This window comes from Porites lutea, chromosome 4, assembly GCF_958299795.1.
Source record: "Porites lutea chromosome 4, jaPorLute2.1, whole genome shotgun sequence".
NCBI lineage: Eukaryota > Metazoa > Cnidaria > Anthozoa > Scleractinia > Poritidae > Porites > Porites lutea.
The window spans coordinates 2368252-2383673 of record NC_133204.1 but is presented as its reverse complement, the minus strand read 5'-3'; the positions used below and the strand labels follow the sequence as shown (position 1 = coordinate 2383673).

Below are 15422 nucleotides of genomic sequence, written 5' to 3'. Positions count from 1 at the left end.
ACTATAAACGTTGTATCACTCAAATTTTTAACAAAATCCTTCTCGATCCCTCCACTGACCCATAACAATTTGAGTTGATTTACAGTAACATAGCATGGATAGCAAGAAATTGGTCTTTATTTCTTCTAATACTGACTGGAAATATGGCAAACTTTTATCGCGCATAAGGCCCAGTCCTCAATGCGCGCTCAGCTTGATCTGGCGCCTGAGGATAAGTCAGTCAGAGCAGTGCTTGAAGGACCCTGAAGTAATTTCGTACTAATACGAAAGGGTGAATGGGTACCGCAGCAGTAACTAAGGCCCCGTTCATGCGTCGTTCTTCTGCAGTACCTGAATTATTCATGAATAAAGTTAAACAAAACCACAGCAAAAGCACGATGTCTAAAGGTCTGTCGTGCTATGCCCGGCCCGACTCCGGCTCTTGGTCATGCTTGGTTGAGGTTATTGAAGTGGATACAACGACGCGAAAACAGCTAAAAATTCATTTCGTGGGATTCAGTCACGGATACGATGAGTGGCGTGATTACGATAATGAAAGGAATTACTTTCCCTTCGTTTGGTGGAAAAAAATGTTTTTCCCAGCGGACGGAGGATAGAGGCAACATTTTTCACGGGCGATTGTATCGTTGCATCAAGAGAAAGTTGTGGGCCATATGTATTCGGTGTTAATGCATGAAACTCAGTGATCTCAGTGAATTTTGCCACTTCAAAGGCATAGACGAAATCAGCGCTTGGCGCGCGTTTTAAGGGGTTAGAGGCGTGCTCTGTGGTAGGACATGCTCCCCTTGGATACTGGGTTAAACACACTTGATTTACACGTCGGCAGTTGCTTGTCGTCACCAACCATTTCCCTCACCAAATGCCAAGGTTTACATTGCTCGGTACGTTTTGCCTGTATAGTGTTTTCTCAGGCCCTCAAGACCTTGAATTCTAGAGTATCTGAAACGAACGATCGGGAACGGCAACTTCACCCGGATCTCACAACACTTGGCAAAATGGTCGGGCGGAAAATAGGGCTCAGGGACTAGATAAAGCTTTGATGAGAACTTTCGAATGGTCAAAACATTCTTTAATTTTTAAGAATAGACGTTAGTTTTAAACTACTCCATTAAGCGGACCCTTAATTATGCCCCCTATCAGGATTAAGTGGATATTAAGCCGTGCCCCGAAATTAAGGTCTGATATTTTCCTTTATAACGAAACCGTAGTCAGGGAAACTAAAAAAAAAATGTATTCCAAGTGGCTAATTACTGTTGTTAAAAACCTCTATTAAGTGGACACCGAACTGAATTGACAATAGTAGCATTGAATTACGTCCTTGAAATACGTAGTGTAGTCGATTAATAAACTTAGATAAATCAATAGATTTAGCTGTCAATAAACTGCATATGTGTACTGATTAGACCAATAGCCGGCCGTATGATTGTCATCAGCAATCGCTGTTCACCTAAAAGTCTTGCACAAAGTACAGCACAGCTCCCTTTTCTTCCTTAACAAAATGGACTTTTATCACTCGACGGTTTAGAGTAACCGTTACCGGAATGGTAATCGTTAATAGACATTGCGCAATTTTTACAAACCTCTATTAAGAAGTACGCGAACACCCTCCATTACAGCCCTTGTCGTGAATAATAAGAGTGATTACATCCCTCAGTGGATCTCGTCCTACCTATTCTTTATAATTAGTCAGGTGGTACAAGTTTGTTTGTTTGTTTGTTTGTTGATAAACAGGCCTAGCATTGTCTAAGAAAAACCTATTAATGACGAGAAAAAACACACACAACGTTTCCATAACAATTGTTTGATTGTTAGGGTGTAAAATCAAAAGTAGGACCAGCGTTTGGCCCCACATCAGGATCTCCATTATCATCAATAGGCGTGGCCAGCAAGTTTCTCAAATGAAGGTCAACAGAAAACATGAGACCCAGGGCATCTTTTAAGGTCTCGGGACGGCCGTTGAACACGTTTTCCAGCGATTTTAGGAGCTTAGTGTAAACCATATTGAACCTTTCTGCTTGCCTGTATGCATTGGACCCTTTCTTGTACTTAGACATTCGAGGATTAGAAACCATCGGCCAAATACCTTCTGGATCAAAAGGGATCTTGGAGCCGTTGAAGTAGTATGTGCCATTACAAAGCTATAAAATAAAAATATAAGGCGCTATCGTTACATGTGCTAATACATGGTTAAAGGACGAGTTGACTAATAGTAAGGGGTTAAATTAAATAGAACCAAGACCGTTCTGTATGTCAAACGCGAAGGATGAGCTAATAAGCCACAACAAGCAAGGATCATACAAGTTACATATCACTAATTTGTCTGGCGTTCTACAAAATAATAGGCAAAAAAATATGGTTGAAAGTTTGCACTCGTATCGGCCAGGTGAAGTATAGCAGACTGGCTTAAATGAGGGAGGAAGCAGGGGGATAGGCTATAGCCTACCTTCTTTCAGGAAATGGCAATGACAGTGTTACAGAACGAGAAATTTTGAACCAATTTCACCGTCAAGGTAGACAATTATGGTTGCGAATGATGCCGAATACTATTGCATGAGTCCAAGTACAATATGTGCAAGAGTTAATTAGGTTTGCATGACTGGGGGGCATTTTAACTGCATACAGTGAAACCTCTCGATCCTTTGGGGCACTTCCACTCCAGGGACACGTCCATTCAAGAGGCCAAAAAAAATTCCTTTGAATCAGTTACCTCTGTTGAAGGTGCATCTATGTTCAGGGGACAATAGTTCTGGTCCCGAGGGTGTCCCCTGAATGGATGCTACACTGTTTCCCTTTCGTGTATTTCTATTCTTATTAAAAAAAACATACCTCAGTGTAATCTATCACACTGTCGTCTTCGCTGCCGTCTGGAGACGTGTCTGTCAAGACCACTTGAATCTCGTGTTTTTCGGCAACCGAGTAGAACAGAAAATAATGCGATAGGTCCTTCCTACTTCCAGTATCCCAGGCAACCGGGTTACAAGGAGAACTACCTTCACCCTGTTCAATAATTTTCTCAATGGCTTCCACGGCTGTGAAGTAGTCTTTCACCTTTATTGTATGTCCGTGCACAGACCATTCGCCAAAATCTACCTGTCTGTTCCTGTCGCCCGTGAATATACTGTTGTTCTTTCCACAGTCAGTGAGGTAGTCAAGGGCGTTCAAAATGTGATTGTAGAAAGCCCCGATTGTGTTGTGATGCTTCACGATTTTTATGTTGTCTCCCGGAAATTTTCCATGCTAAAAATACAAAAATTAAATCACAATTTAAATTATGGAAACCTAAGAGTCTTCTTGGGTTAGTTTTGTCATTAAATTTAGTAGTAATCCAAATTTCCAGCTACTTCCAATAGAACCTATACGTACCCTGATCGTTTTAGAATTTCTGATCAATCAGCCATTATTTGGTAGCCAACAAGGCATCACAGGTTTTCACAATTAGCATATCATGATTAGGAGTGGCCTGCGTCACAGACGAAACTAAACTCTAGTTAAGTCCGGCTGCGAAACAGCGCCGAAATCCTTGTTCTGGGCCCCTGTCTGTGTACCAGGATTTGAGTACGCGCCACGATTGGCCTGTTAAGAAAGCCATTGTCGATTTGCCAATCAGGATGAAAGGAAATTTGAAAGGCACTTATCCGTTATCGGTTATCCGTAGAGTTTGTTGGAAGCCCAGAACAAGGATATCGGTGGTATTATTTAGTAATGTAACTTCGATGCCACTAAAGTATAAGGTTACAACCTCTTTCCTTTTCTCCTGTTTTCCTACTTCCGCTATGTGTTCCTCTGAAAGGTCAATTTCAGGATCTACCATCTGGTGAATATTTCGCAGTTGGCGCATCTTGAAATCTGTGCAAAACATTTTTCATACATTCGATTAGGTCCTTAATCCTAGTACACTTTAGTTTAACCCTAATCAGACCGGGATTGTTTTGCTTCCCGCGACCGGGCGGGGGGGGGGGGGGGGCGGTGAAGGGGGATCGGAGTCCCCCCCTCTATAACTCCAAATCCGCTCACGGCCGCCAAAGTTACACAGAGTGATGTACTTATCATTTCCAACTTCTGGGCATAACTTGATTGACACAATGACGTCATTTTGTTGAATTGAAAAATACTTTCAAGTATTTTTCAACTCCTTGATTTTATCAAACACCAATCAGTCAATCAATCAATAAACTCTATTCCATGCCACGGTAGTAACTACAGCTGAAAAGCTTACGGGGCCGTGCCAAAAAAATAAGAAATACAAAACTACTATGTATTATTATCATTGTACAGTAACTAATTTTACATACTAAAATATTTCAAGCAGTTAAAAATTAGTATTTTGGGGTATTTACATAACAAATTATAACTACATTCAAACTTTCCCGACCCTCGCTCTACCACTTGATCCATAACTCAGCTAAGTACAAAATCTATTCACAAGTACACAAAATCTGTGTCCATGTGTTGTATGGTGGAAGATAGACGACTCGGCTGAAAAGTTCAGATCTCTAAGATCTGAAGATTGCCAAGCCTTCTTCGTGAAGGCTTTGATCATGTTTGATTCCTATGCCACTTTCAAGTGGTGAGGGGAGATTCCAGATGACGGCACCTCGGTAAACAATAGAGTTTTCTTTTTATATAACGTAGCTAATAGAAAAAGGAATGGCTATATTATTCGCATTTCTTAGATTATGTGTGGATGAGCGTCTCTTTGTTATGAATTCCATACATAGTGGTGCTAACTTAAAATTTGTCTTAAATATTGGGGTGGCAAGTCTGACTTTATATATTTCAGAAACTTGGCCCAATGGGCTAGCTGGCGTACGTTAGTTGAAGGTGTGTCCTTTGGTAGGTTATATATGAGTCTTGCAGCGCGGCAGCGTATTACCTCCAGGGTTGAAAAGCTCTGGTTATTTACACAACCCCCTCCAAACAGGTAGTGCGTAAGTTATAGATGGTAATTAAATAACCTTGTTATACATATACGTTATTACACAGGTAACTTATTCACAAAGACTTCTTTTAGATCTGATAGGCGCGGTCCATAGTAAAAGTAGTAAGGTGTCTGATAAAATCAAGAATTTGGCTAACACATAAAAAAATGATCTTGAACAATAGCAGTGATGTCATGATGACGTAATGTTTTGCTAAAAAAGGAAACTGAAAGCACCACCATCTTGGATCTGCAAATTTGAATTATCTAAATGTATTCCATTTAACTTAAAGCTCGCGTAAATCGAAGCATTCTTTCTTAACAAAAAACTTGATCTGGGCATGAGTACAGGAGGATGCTTATAGAAAGCAAAGAAAATCTGCAAAATATGAAATTACGAGAGATTAATGAACACTGCTGAAAGTGATGTCGCTCTGAAAGGGCAGTAGCCCTCGAAACACTCTCTCCCCGCTGGTCAGTTTACCTAATCAACTCAGTTACATTCGCTCCCCCATCGATGCAATATCCTAGTCTCTTCATGATCAATTCATTCGTCTGTACCTTTAGGCAGTTGGTGTTAATAGCTACTTAAAATAATTAATAGTTACCCAGGGAGAAGTCATGGAAAGCATCAGGAGGACGAGCCATGCACGGTCGAGGAGAAAAAAAAAACCAAACAAACAAAACAAAAAAAAATGAGTAGGCGAAATGTCTACCAAGAAAGTTTACTTGTTTTAATAGTTATTAGATATGTGAAAAGTAAGTGAAAGGGGGGTCCGAAATATATAATTTACAATAAATGTGGCTTTTGTAGTTGATCGGGTGCTGCATCAACATACACATAAATTTCTTGAAAGCCTCAGTGAAATTTTGTCAAGAAATTTGACGAACTTAGAAAACAAACTTTTTTTATTTCCCTGTCGTATCTTATAGGAAAGACCAGTGCCCTCGGTGCTGACTATGGCTCTCTGCGCGAAGACCTCAAGCTCAGTCTTTTCTACACTGCCCTCCCCACTGACAACATAATTTATAAATTATTTGTTTCAAGAACAAATAACTGTTTATTATAGCTAAATTTTCTAACCTTTGAGAAATAGCTCCTTGGAAAAAGAACAATCCGACGATCGATCTCCGTCAGCCTGGGGGTCTGTAATCAACATGTTTTTGCGCACTGCGAACTCGTGTATCTGACAGCCTTCGCTCTCTTCACCTCTCGGACAGTGGCCTTTACCCTCCATAAGCCTTTTGTGATGGTGTGCGAACGAAAATATTTGCTGAAAACGGGAAATTCGTTGTTGTTCCAGCTCAGGTTGTTCTATTTTCATGAATATGTTTCTGATGAGACCAAGTGAAAGTTTTTCAATTGGAACAATCAGGTTTGGCTGTACTCCCCCGGGAAGGCGAGAAGGGTAAATGGGAATGAATTCCTTTGAGTACAGAGATGGCTCGCCTCCAATAGCATTCAGGATGTTTCCAACGAGTGCCATGTGCATCATCTCTTGAATTATTATTGCCTTCATTACTCTTTGGATTTCGAGGTTGTAGCTGTACTTAATAGAGGCTAAAGCAGTAAGGTACGTGGGTATAGTTGCATGCTCTAATTCCAAAGCCGTCTGCAGGTCACTTCGGAGGTGTTCGACAGAATAGAAGCGTTTCGGGTCGCCAATAGGAGGCTTTTCTTTTGATAGCCATTCCACAATGACTTGACGTTTTGATTTGGAAAGGTCACGGGTAACAGGCATATGATTCGGATGAGAGATGGGTAATTCAAGACTCATTTTTATAGCCTTTTTGTGGTTTATGACGTCGTAATAATTCCCCAGATCAACGAAGTTCTTTGTCATTACTGGATATAAATTAGCGTATTGTTTGAAGATGGGATAAACATCATCTAGCCAGGTTGGTTCCACTCCCTTGAGTTTGTATTCATCAAACACCAGGACAACAACCAAAGAGTTTAGAAGCATCAGAACATTATTTTTGCACATGTGCGAGCAATTTTTATTTTGACCATCAAGGGAGTATATAAAAGGATACAGTTGTCCATCAATGAAGCTCCTGTTATTTTTCGGATCTTTTGCCTGAATGTCAAGAGTTGCACGTCCGTTCTTGTCTGTGGTTAAATAAGAAGGTACATCCAAAGCAGGTTGCCCAACTTCTGGTCCATCGGAGAAAATATTTTCACAGTTACAAGGATCAAGCCTGACACGGGCACCAGGAAGAGGTTTTCCAAACTTCGTGGCAAGCAGCTTAACTTGAGCTAGATCACCTGGATTCTTTCGAAATGTCCATTTGTTGTATGGATGTATATCCAGACCGTCTATATCTTCGGCTAGCAGTATTTTTTTGCATTTGAGGACTGGCAAATTACCACTTGCCTGAGAATATAGAGAACCAAATACGTGTTCGTTATTAATAAAGGTAATAAATCCTTCCATGTGTTTTTTTTTTCAATTTTTGAAATGGGTAAGCTAGGAAAATCCTTGGTAACACTAACAGGTTTTTTTCGATTAACCTAGAGTACAAAGAGTAACAAACGAGTTCGCATATCCCACGGCATTTGTTCACCAGAAGATAGGTTTGATAGGTTTGATAGGTGTCTACAAACGTCGGACCGGTGAAAATGTAACATTTTTTCCAGAGGGGAAATAAGATATCAAATATCTTATTGGACGATTTAGTGTGTATTATGATGGGATCTCGTATTTTGAACCCAGGGAGGGGTTCCAACTTTCCCAACTTTGTCACTTTTTATTTTGATGAATTGACCCATTTTTTAGAATGAATGAAGAACACTTGACTTTTCATCTACCGTACAAACATTCTTGGTAACCATAAATATCAAGAACTGTCTTATCCAAAAAAATCCGAAATTTGCAACCCCATTCTAGTAACTCTATTGAAAAAAATGCGACCCTATTATAGTCAATCCAGTCATGAAAATGCGACCCCATCCAGCGGCACATCCCCATTAGCCTCTTATAAGGAAGTACCCCCCCCCCCCTTGAGATTTTGAACCGTTCCAGTAGCTTGACATCCCACGATACTACAGAATGGCCCTTCAATACGATATGTATTTCATAGTTCCGTGGCGTTGTAATTTTAGACCTATAAACAAAGCTTTCAAAAGCTTTTGAAATAAAGAGCACCCATCTTGCTGTCTATACCATATGTACCTCAACAACAACCAATGGATGGCTGTTAAGTTTTTCCATTTCGTTTTCAGATAATGATCCAAGAGCTGGGAAGATCTGCACACCCGCGGAGTTCTGGTACCAATTGGGGTATTGATTGTAAACTACACCTAACCACAGTAGATCGTCAGAGCACGTCATTGAGGGTTGTTCATTAAGCGGAAAGGCAACAAGAAGACTGTCGTAAATATCAGTAAAAAGTGTTCCATTTTCATGTATAGGTAAACTGTTGCCAAAGTCAACAAAAACTTTCCTGTGCCTCTGGTCCACGTAAAAGGGCGTGTCCTGAAGATGACTCACCATCGACTTCATCATGCGGCCGTGAGTGAAAAACGGAGGGGATTTCCGGCCCAACAGACCAATTGTGCCTGAAGTTTTGAAACTGCTTTGTTAGCTTTTTCATTAAGATTATATTTAATTTGTGGGATAAGAGGTGAAAGAGCACATTTTATTGCAACCATGCATTGTACACTTCAGAAGGTCCGAGCTTTTCTATTAAATTATTTTTCATGTTTATTTTCATTTTTACGAAGCTTTTTTTCTAGAACATTGCCCGGTTTTATTGATTCTTACCGCAAAGTCGTGTAATCGATCTTCGTCTTGCTTAAATATTTTATTATGCCTTTAATTATTTTTTGCATACTTTATGGACTATGAAACATATCTCAGTCTCTCAGTTCTTTCATTTTCATCTATATATCTTACCTGTCACGCGTCCTATGGTAAAATTGTCTTTCCGGTAATCGCCCTGGTACATATCCACATTAAAACGTATGGATAGTCTTTCGCCGTCAATGTTATCATTGTTCATTGAAGTTTGAAGCTGTCTGATGAAAGGCGAGTCGTTTGAAGTGTCTATCCATCGAATATTCGACAAAACGGACTGGTATGCTGCTCCGAGAGTAGAATCTCCTTGTCGTCTAGTGACCATTTTTTTCCACATATACTGAAAAGGAACTGGTGTGTAATCAGCAGAAAACAAGTCTCCAACTCTAATTCTCCATCCCCAAATTTCCGAAAAAACTTGCGCTTCTGGATCCAAGTCAACCAATTTTGCAAACGTTTTATTGCCTCCATCTAGAAAGGGTAAGTGAGTAGATCTATTTACTATTTCGTTTCTCCTTGTTTATGTTTTTCTTGAAAGTTTCGACTATTTTGGCAAGAACGAGAGTTTCAATCCAGAAGAGGAAATTGAACAGCACGCCTTGGTATATACACCGGAAAATAAAAAGATCTGTTTCAGCCCCAGCGAAAGTGCCAATTCAGCCTCGCAGGCCAAAGACTGATTCAACCCCTCCTGGAGTCTTTTGAGGACAATTTAAGCCAAAACAGTCCCATCAAAAGGCAATTCCAGCGCAAACTGGGAGCCATTTCAGCCTTTGCGTCCTATTCAGCCCCTAGGTAATTGGACTGTGCTGGCCTCTGATTAAGGGAGCCAAAAATAGGACTGTATTTTACTCACCGAAACCACCCTATTTTTGGGGCTAAAACCGATCTTTCTAATTTACAGTGATTTTAGACAAATAGCATCTTGATTTTAAAATAACGTTCAATTTTTACCCATGATCAATGCTCCCATGAGTGGCTCAGAACTTTTGTCGCCCTCATCTTCTCCTACGCAGTGACCATTAGAATAGCATACGTGTGTCACCGAGCCAGTCACGCTCCACTCGCCACTACCCATCGGGTTCCAGTTTGTAGGCCCTTGTTTGAGATCCGCGGCAGTGAATTTTTCTGTGTCGAAATTGAGTGGGTTGTTGTTTACGGTGGAGACGTCAGAACGAAATGTACCGCTGAAGTGGAAATGTGGCCACAACAGGTAACTTGTGAATGGATCTTTGGGGGAGGCATCATCTACCAAGATAATTAAAAAAAAGGTGGCCGAAAGAGATAAATTGTATCAAGAACGTACATCAGAATTGTCATTAGTTTCGCTTCTTGCTTTTGCAGTCGGTCATTCATGAAACATATTCTTTATTCTTTTTACAATCATGTTCTTTGTCGGCATGTCGGCCAGTCGAGCAATTTCCCAGCTGAGCAAGGTACGCTGTTATCATCATTTCTACGTATGTTTGCGTATCTACAGTCAACTCTCTGTAAGACGGACACTTTTGGAACCGGCCTCAAGTATCTGTCATAGAGAGATGTCCGTTTTATAGAGAGTCAAATAAAGGGAGTAAAAGGTGTCCGTTTGATAGAGTGGTCTGTTGTTTATTGACAAAATTCATGTCTTCTACGCATTCTCTTTGAGGTACAAGTGTCCATAATGATCACTAATGAGTTTTTGAGTGTAGGCAAACTTTGTAATTTATAACAGGAGACAATAATGAAACAGAAAGGGACACATTTGCCGACATCCCAGGAATAATTAAACTGCCTTTGAAATAGAACATTTGAAAATAAAGTTGGTGAAATTCACATATCCCGACCAACGCCCTACGATTCTCTCTCTGTTCCATTATTTGGCTTAGCCTCAGAGTGCTCGGCAACTTTTAAAATTGTAGGCAACTCTTGATTTTTCAGCATTTTCAAATTATTTTTTTACTTTTTTCGCGAGATTTATTAGCTTTCGAAAAAAAATTAAGCTAAATTCAACTGGTTTATAGTACTGTGTGAGTCAATTACCAATGCTATCTTCGTGTTGCACGCCTGTCCATGAGGTCAGCGGTATCACATGACACGTTTTTCAAGATGGCGGACAACATTGTCAGTGATTCAGACTCCAACTGGGGAGAACATGCAGATGAAGACCCGATTAATCCTATTGCGGAAGCTAAGAGGCTAGGGCAAACCTCGCTATCCCCGAAAAAGCTAAAATAGCTAGAGAAAGAAAAAAAATTTAGACGAATAGCGCTCTACTCTAGAAAAAGACCGTTTTCTGGAAAGCAAAATCGTCGCTTTGTCTTAGAGACACAGAAAGAAAAACAAAGCAAGAAAGTGCTTTACTAAACGTGTAGCTTGTCGCAGGCTTGCACTAACAGACTGCTACTCACACAGACACAGTTAAGAAAAGTTCCTGATCGATGTCAACTGTTGAGTTTGACCTCTATTAATTAATCAAGTTTTGTTAAAAAATGAAAATGTATATAAAACCTACTTATACTGTGCACGGATTTAAACCGCAATTAAACGAACTTCAAGTGCAAACAGGTAAAAGAAAGAAACTTTTCGGCAACTTTAAAAATGAAATAGCAACTTTTTAGCAACTTTTATCGGCAACTTTTTAGGATTTCATCGGCAACTTTGTGGCTAGCAGAAATGAGATAAAGTCAACCTCGTTCCAAGGGTCATCATGCTGGTCACCTCATAGTAGTTTCAACCTTTTTAAAAACGTGCGTGAAAGATCATGGAGATTGCTAGCTTCAGGCCAGTCCCAATATATCTTGTAATTTATTTACGAATTTAAATAAAAGTTTGAAATAAATAAAAGTTGGAATAGCTTTAGATGACTGCTAGAAGGAAGGATTTTATCAGTATGTATCGAGGTGCTCTTGTTAGCCGTTTTGTAAATCACTTTTGTCTACTTAAACAAATAAGCGAATAATTTTGAAACCGCTCAAGAATTTTCTTTTAAAAATTGAGATAAGCGAGATTAAGCGTCGTTTTATGTGGCCATTGAGTTTCAAGATTATTGATAATTTGTAAGGCAGTAAAATAGGGGCTAAAATTGTTTTTACGGAAATTTCGCGTCTACAAGTGAGAGCGCTAACCTCTCATTATTCAGCGTACCGTCTAAAAGTTTCATTTTCACGTGAACAGCAGTAACTAACAATGCATTTGAAATATGCAGATGTTATAGCTACTGTTGTCCACCAAAATATAAAATTTGGAGACAATACCCCAGAATAATGAGAGGCTCTCAATTGTAAACAAGAAATTTCCGACAAAATAAGCGAATTGTATCAATGGCGACGTTGTTTATGCTCAAACTTGGAAGGTATTGTCCCTGAAAATCCCCATCGAGCCACCTTAAAACCTAATTAAATTGTAGCATCAATCTCAATTAATCTATGGTTCTGCATATGGAATTTGATACATTCGTCGGTAGAAGAGTGACTCTTGAGGTCAAGGAATTTAGAGATAACTTAATATATTTCCCCATTTCAGAAATTAAATATTTTGGTTTTTAAATGCCTGTCTTAACAACACTTCCGTTGCTTCTAGGAGAGACAAAACAAGGCAATTATGCAAATGCACACTGCGTAGAGTACCTTTTTTGCTCACGGCTATATTTACATAGAGGGAAAAAAACAACAACAATACTTACAAATTCAATCAAGGGACGAAAGCCGTACAGTGTATATGCTAACACGGAAACAAAGCAGACAAAGTGAAACTAACATTCAAGAAATCTACAGTCGTGTACTTTGCTTTCTCTCGACTCTTATTAACTTGCCACTTGCTGACTGAAAGGCATACTTTTAATTTGAGGTCTGAATTGCCTGAATAATACTCTTTTATATTGCTACGTAATGCATCGATTAATGTGTATAAAGGCGGAGGCGCTAGCTGAAACATGTCAGCGTGTTTCAACTTCAAATTGCGTACTCAGGAGAAGAGCTAAAATGCCTTGCTAAGTCTGAGGTGGCCTTTAAATGTTTCCGTCGAGGGCTAAAAGCTAAAAAATGGTTAGCAAGGTCTTATAATGTTAGGGGCTGACATGGAAGTTTCTTAGAGCGCATTATAAACACACTACCTTGCTCTGGATCCACAGTGAATGTTTCTTTTGTCAAATAATCCGTTCTTGCCTGCCCTTCTTCAGCTACGCGAGCCTTCGGGTCTGGAACTTGTAGCCTGTCAACGGAAGCCCCGCAAGGCAACACTTCTGTAACTTCTAACAAGAAAAACATTAGGAAAACTTTCACATTCATTGTGAATGGGAACCAGTGAATCAAGCTGAGCTTGGCTATGAAGAAAGTATAGCACAGTAGCGAAAACTGACAATTCTTAGCCGATACACCATGTAATCCGCATATATGTATACAACGTCGATTTAAAGCAAGGTTGCTTGACAAAACCTCGATGCTCAATCATGCAAAATAATCCCCCAGGATATGTCAGGTAAAGGTACATGTGGCCTGACAAGGGCCATAATCCCATTATGGCTCTTGAGCCTGAACAAAAATGGGCAAAAAAAAAGAAAAAGGGGGAAGCAAGAAAAATACTGATGCGCGTACAAGGAGTAAGGAGCTAGGGCGTTGAAACGAGCGCGGTCGAGCGATCTAGCTGAGATGCAAGGGTCTGGGTACTGCCAAAGAGACAAACAGTTATACTGGACCGTCACAGAGATTAGCCAGCGCACGTTAGACATTTTCACGGCGTTTCATTCGTTTGCTGCAAGCAATAGCGAAGGAACAAATTATTTTTTTCTCCACGTTCGTTTTCTGTTCTGTTTAATTTCCTTCCCCCGCGAACAAATATCTGTATTATTTTCCACCTCGTGACCTGTAAATATCTTGACTTGGTAAGAAAATGGCATCACAACCCAGGTGATAGCACTGACATTATATTTAGACTAATAAAGAAATCGGTTTTGATTGAGACGCTATGAACAAAATCTTTATTTACTCCCGCCCGTGTGTACACAAAGATTTTTTCATGATGACGTGTGCACGTGTTTTTTCTTCTCTTTTCTTAAGAACCAAGGGATGAAAAACTTTCTAATTTTCTTTGGAATTTAGCTTTGTTCTAGCCACCCAAACCAACAGCAAAAGAGGTGAAGATGTTTCGCAAATAATAGAGCTGAATGATTCGTTGAAAAGACTGCCCTAAAGACTGACTTAAGTGGGAAAAGACCACAAATTGGTCTGTGTCGGAAAATATCCAATTTGTGTTAAGTGTCCTCTGTTTCTAACGTTTGTTTATCCTTTACAAAACAAGTTAATTATAAAGTAAGCTTAAGAGCGAAAAATTATGCACTCTTGTTATCGCCGAACAATCCTACTGATCAGAAGCAGGAAAATTTCTCTTGTAATAACAAGACTTAAATTACAAGAAGACATAAATTTATTACTCACAAAAACCGAACTGCTGCCAGGTCTTCTCAAGAAGCCGTAATGACCAGCCATTGTTCGTAAACTGAATATAAGTTTAAAGAACGATTACAGCCAGTTGTCTTCGCTAAAAAACAAGTTTTCTGGATTTTGCCGAGCAAAACATAAACATCTTTTCAGCAAATCCAAACCATACTCCACGACTTATTACGAACATGTAATTTTTTTAACTTTAATCTAAGTGGACTTTAAGACTCTTTTACCTTTGTTTCTTCTAAGTTTCCACATTGATCGTTAGCGAACAAATAAAAATTTAAACTTTCTTTCTCAGTTTTACAGAAAGAATTTCATTCAAACTAGACGACTGTGACGTGTTTGTAAGCAGCCAACACAAGCGTTTGTTATTAAGTCGCCCGTTACGAGAATTTTGTAGTTAATCAAAAAGCAAGCATTTTTGTCAGCTATGTTATAAAAGAATTTGCTCATGCTTTTAGCTGTGCGTATATCGAGTTATGGATGCTCTTGGGAATTTTGGAGAGCACTCAACCCTTACGCATCTTTCGTGCTCTCCAAACTTTCCGCGTGCATCCATAACTCGATATGCGCACGCTAAGCATGAACAAATTCTTAAATATAAAACAATAAATCCGAACCTACCTCCAGCTAGCTGGCGCCATTTTTCTTGCCCTGACAGCGGATCGAGAGCGGAAAGGCGAACTAGTTCCAGACCTACTCCGCATCACAGTTGAACCAGAGAGCGCGTATGAGCGTTTCAACGCCCAAGCTCCTTACGCCCTAGGCGCGCGTACTACAGGACGCAGCTCGTTTGGTTGTTGAAAGGTCCATTGACTATTTTCCAATTCCCCATAATACACTCTGTCTGCCCCCCAAATTTTGGATAACTTATTGTCTTAAAATGCTCTTGGGAAAATGCAATACTCCCAGAGCATTTAAAAACAATGGTTTGTGCAAAATTTGGGGGGCAAACAGAGTGTATTATGGGGAATTGGAAAATAGAGAATTGGGAACCTTACTGCTAACGTCTCGTCTATGTGGATACAAAGTAAAGTTAAACTATAATTGAAACTGACCTATTTACTATTTACTACCTATTTACTTCTCAGCTCATCATGCCATCCTCACCACACTAAGAAAGCCATTCCGTTCAGCTTAGCCCTCCGTCTCCGCCGTATCTGCTCTACAGACGCTAAGTTTAAACATCGCATTAATGAACTTAAAACATATCTCCTTGCTCGTGGTTATAACAATAATTTCCTAGAAAAACAGTTCCTACGCGCTGCTAATATTTCTCGTACT

At 39.7% G+C, this 15422-nt stretch overlaps 1 protein-coding gene across 1 annotated transcript; it reads right to left on the bottom strand.

Annotated features, from left to right (window-relative positions):
* Positions 1-1208: 1208 nt before the first annotated feature.
* LOC140935231 (uncharacterized) lies at positions 1209-13164 on the bottom strand. Its single transcript, XM_073384774.1, has 8 exons — positions 12809-13164; positions 9673-9966; positions 8818-9189; positions 8095-8480; positions 6003-7296; positions 3740-3846; positions 2827-3237; positions 1209-2138 (listed from the first exon to the last, which is right to left on the bottom strand). Exons 1-8 carry the CDS (start codon positions 12981-12983, stop codon positions 1809-1811), a joined length of 3369 nt encoding a protein of 1122 aa, XP_073240875.1. The 5' UTR covers positions 12984-13164; the 3' UTR covers positions 1209-1808.
* Positions 13165-15422: the final 2258 nt, after the last annotated feature.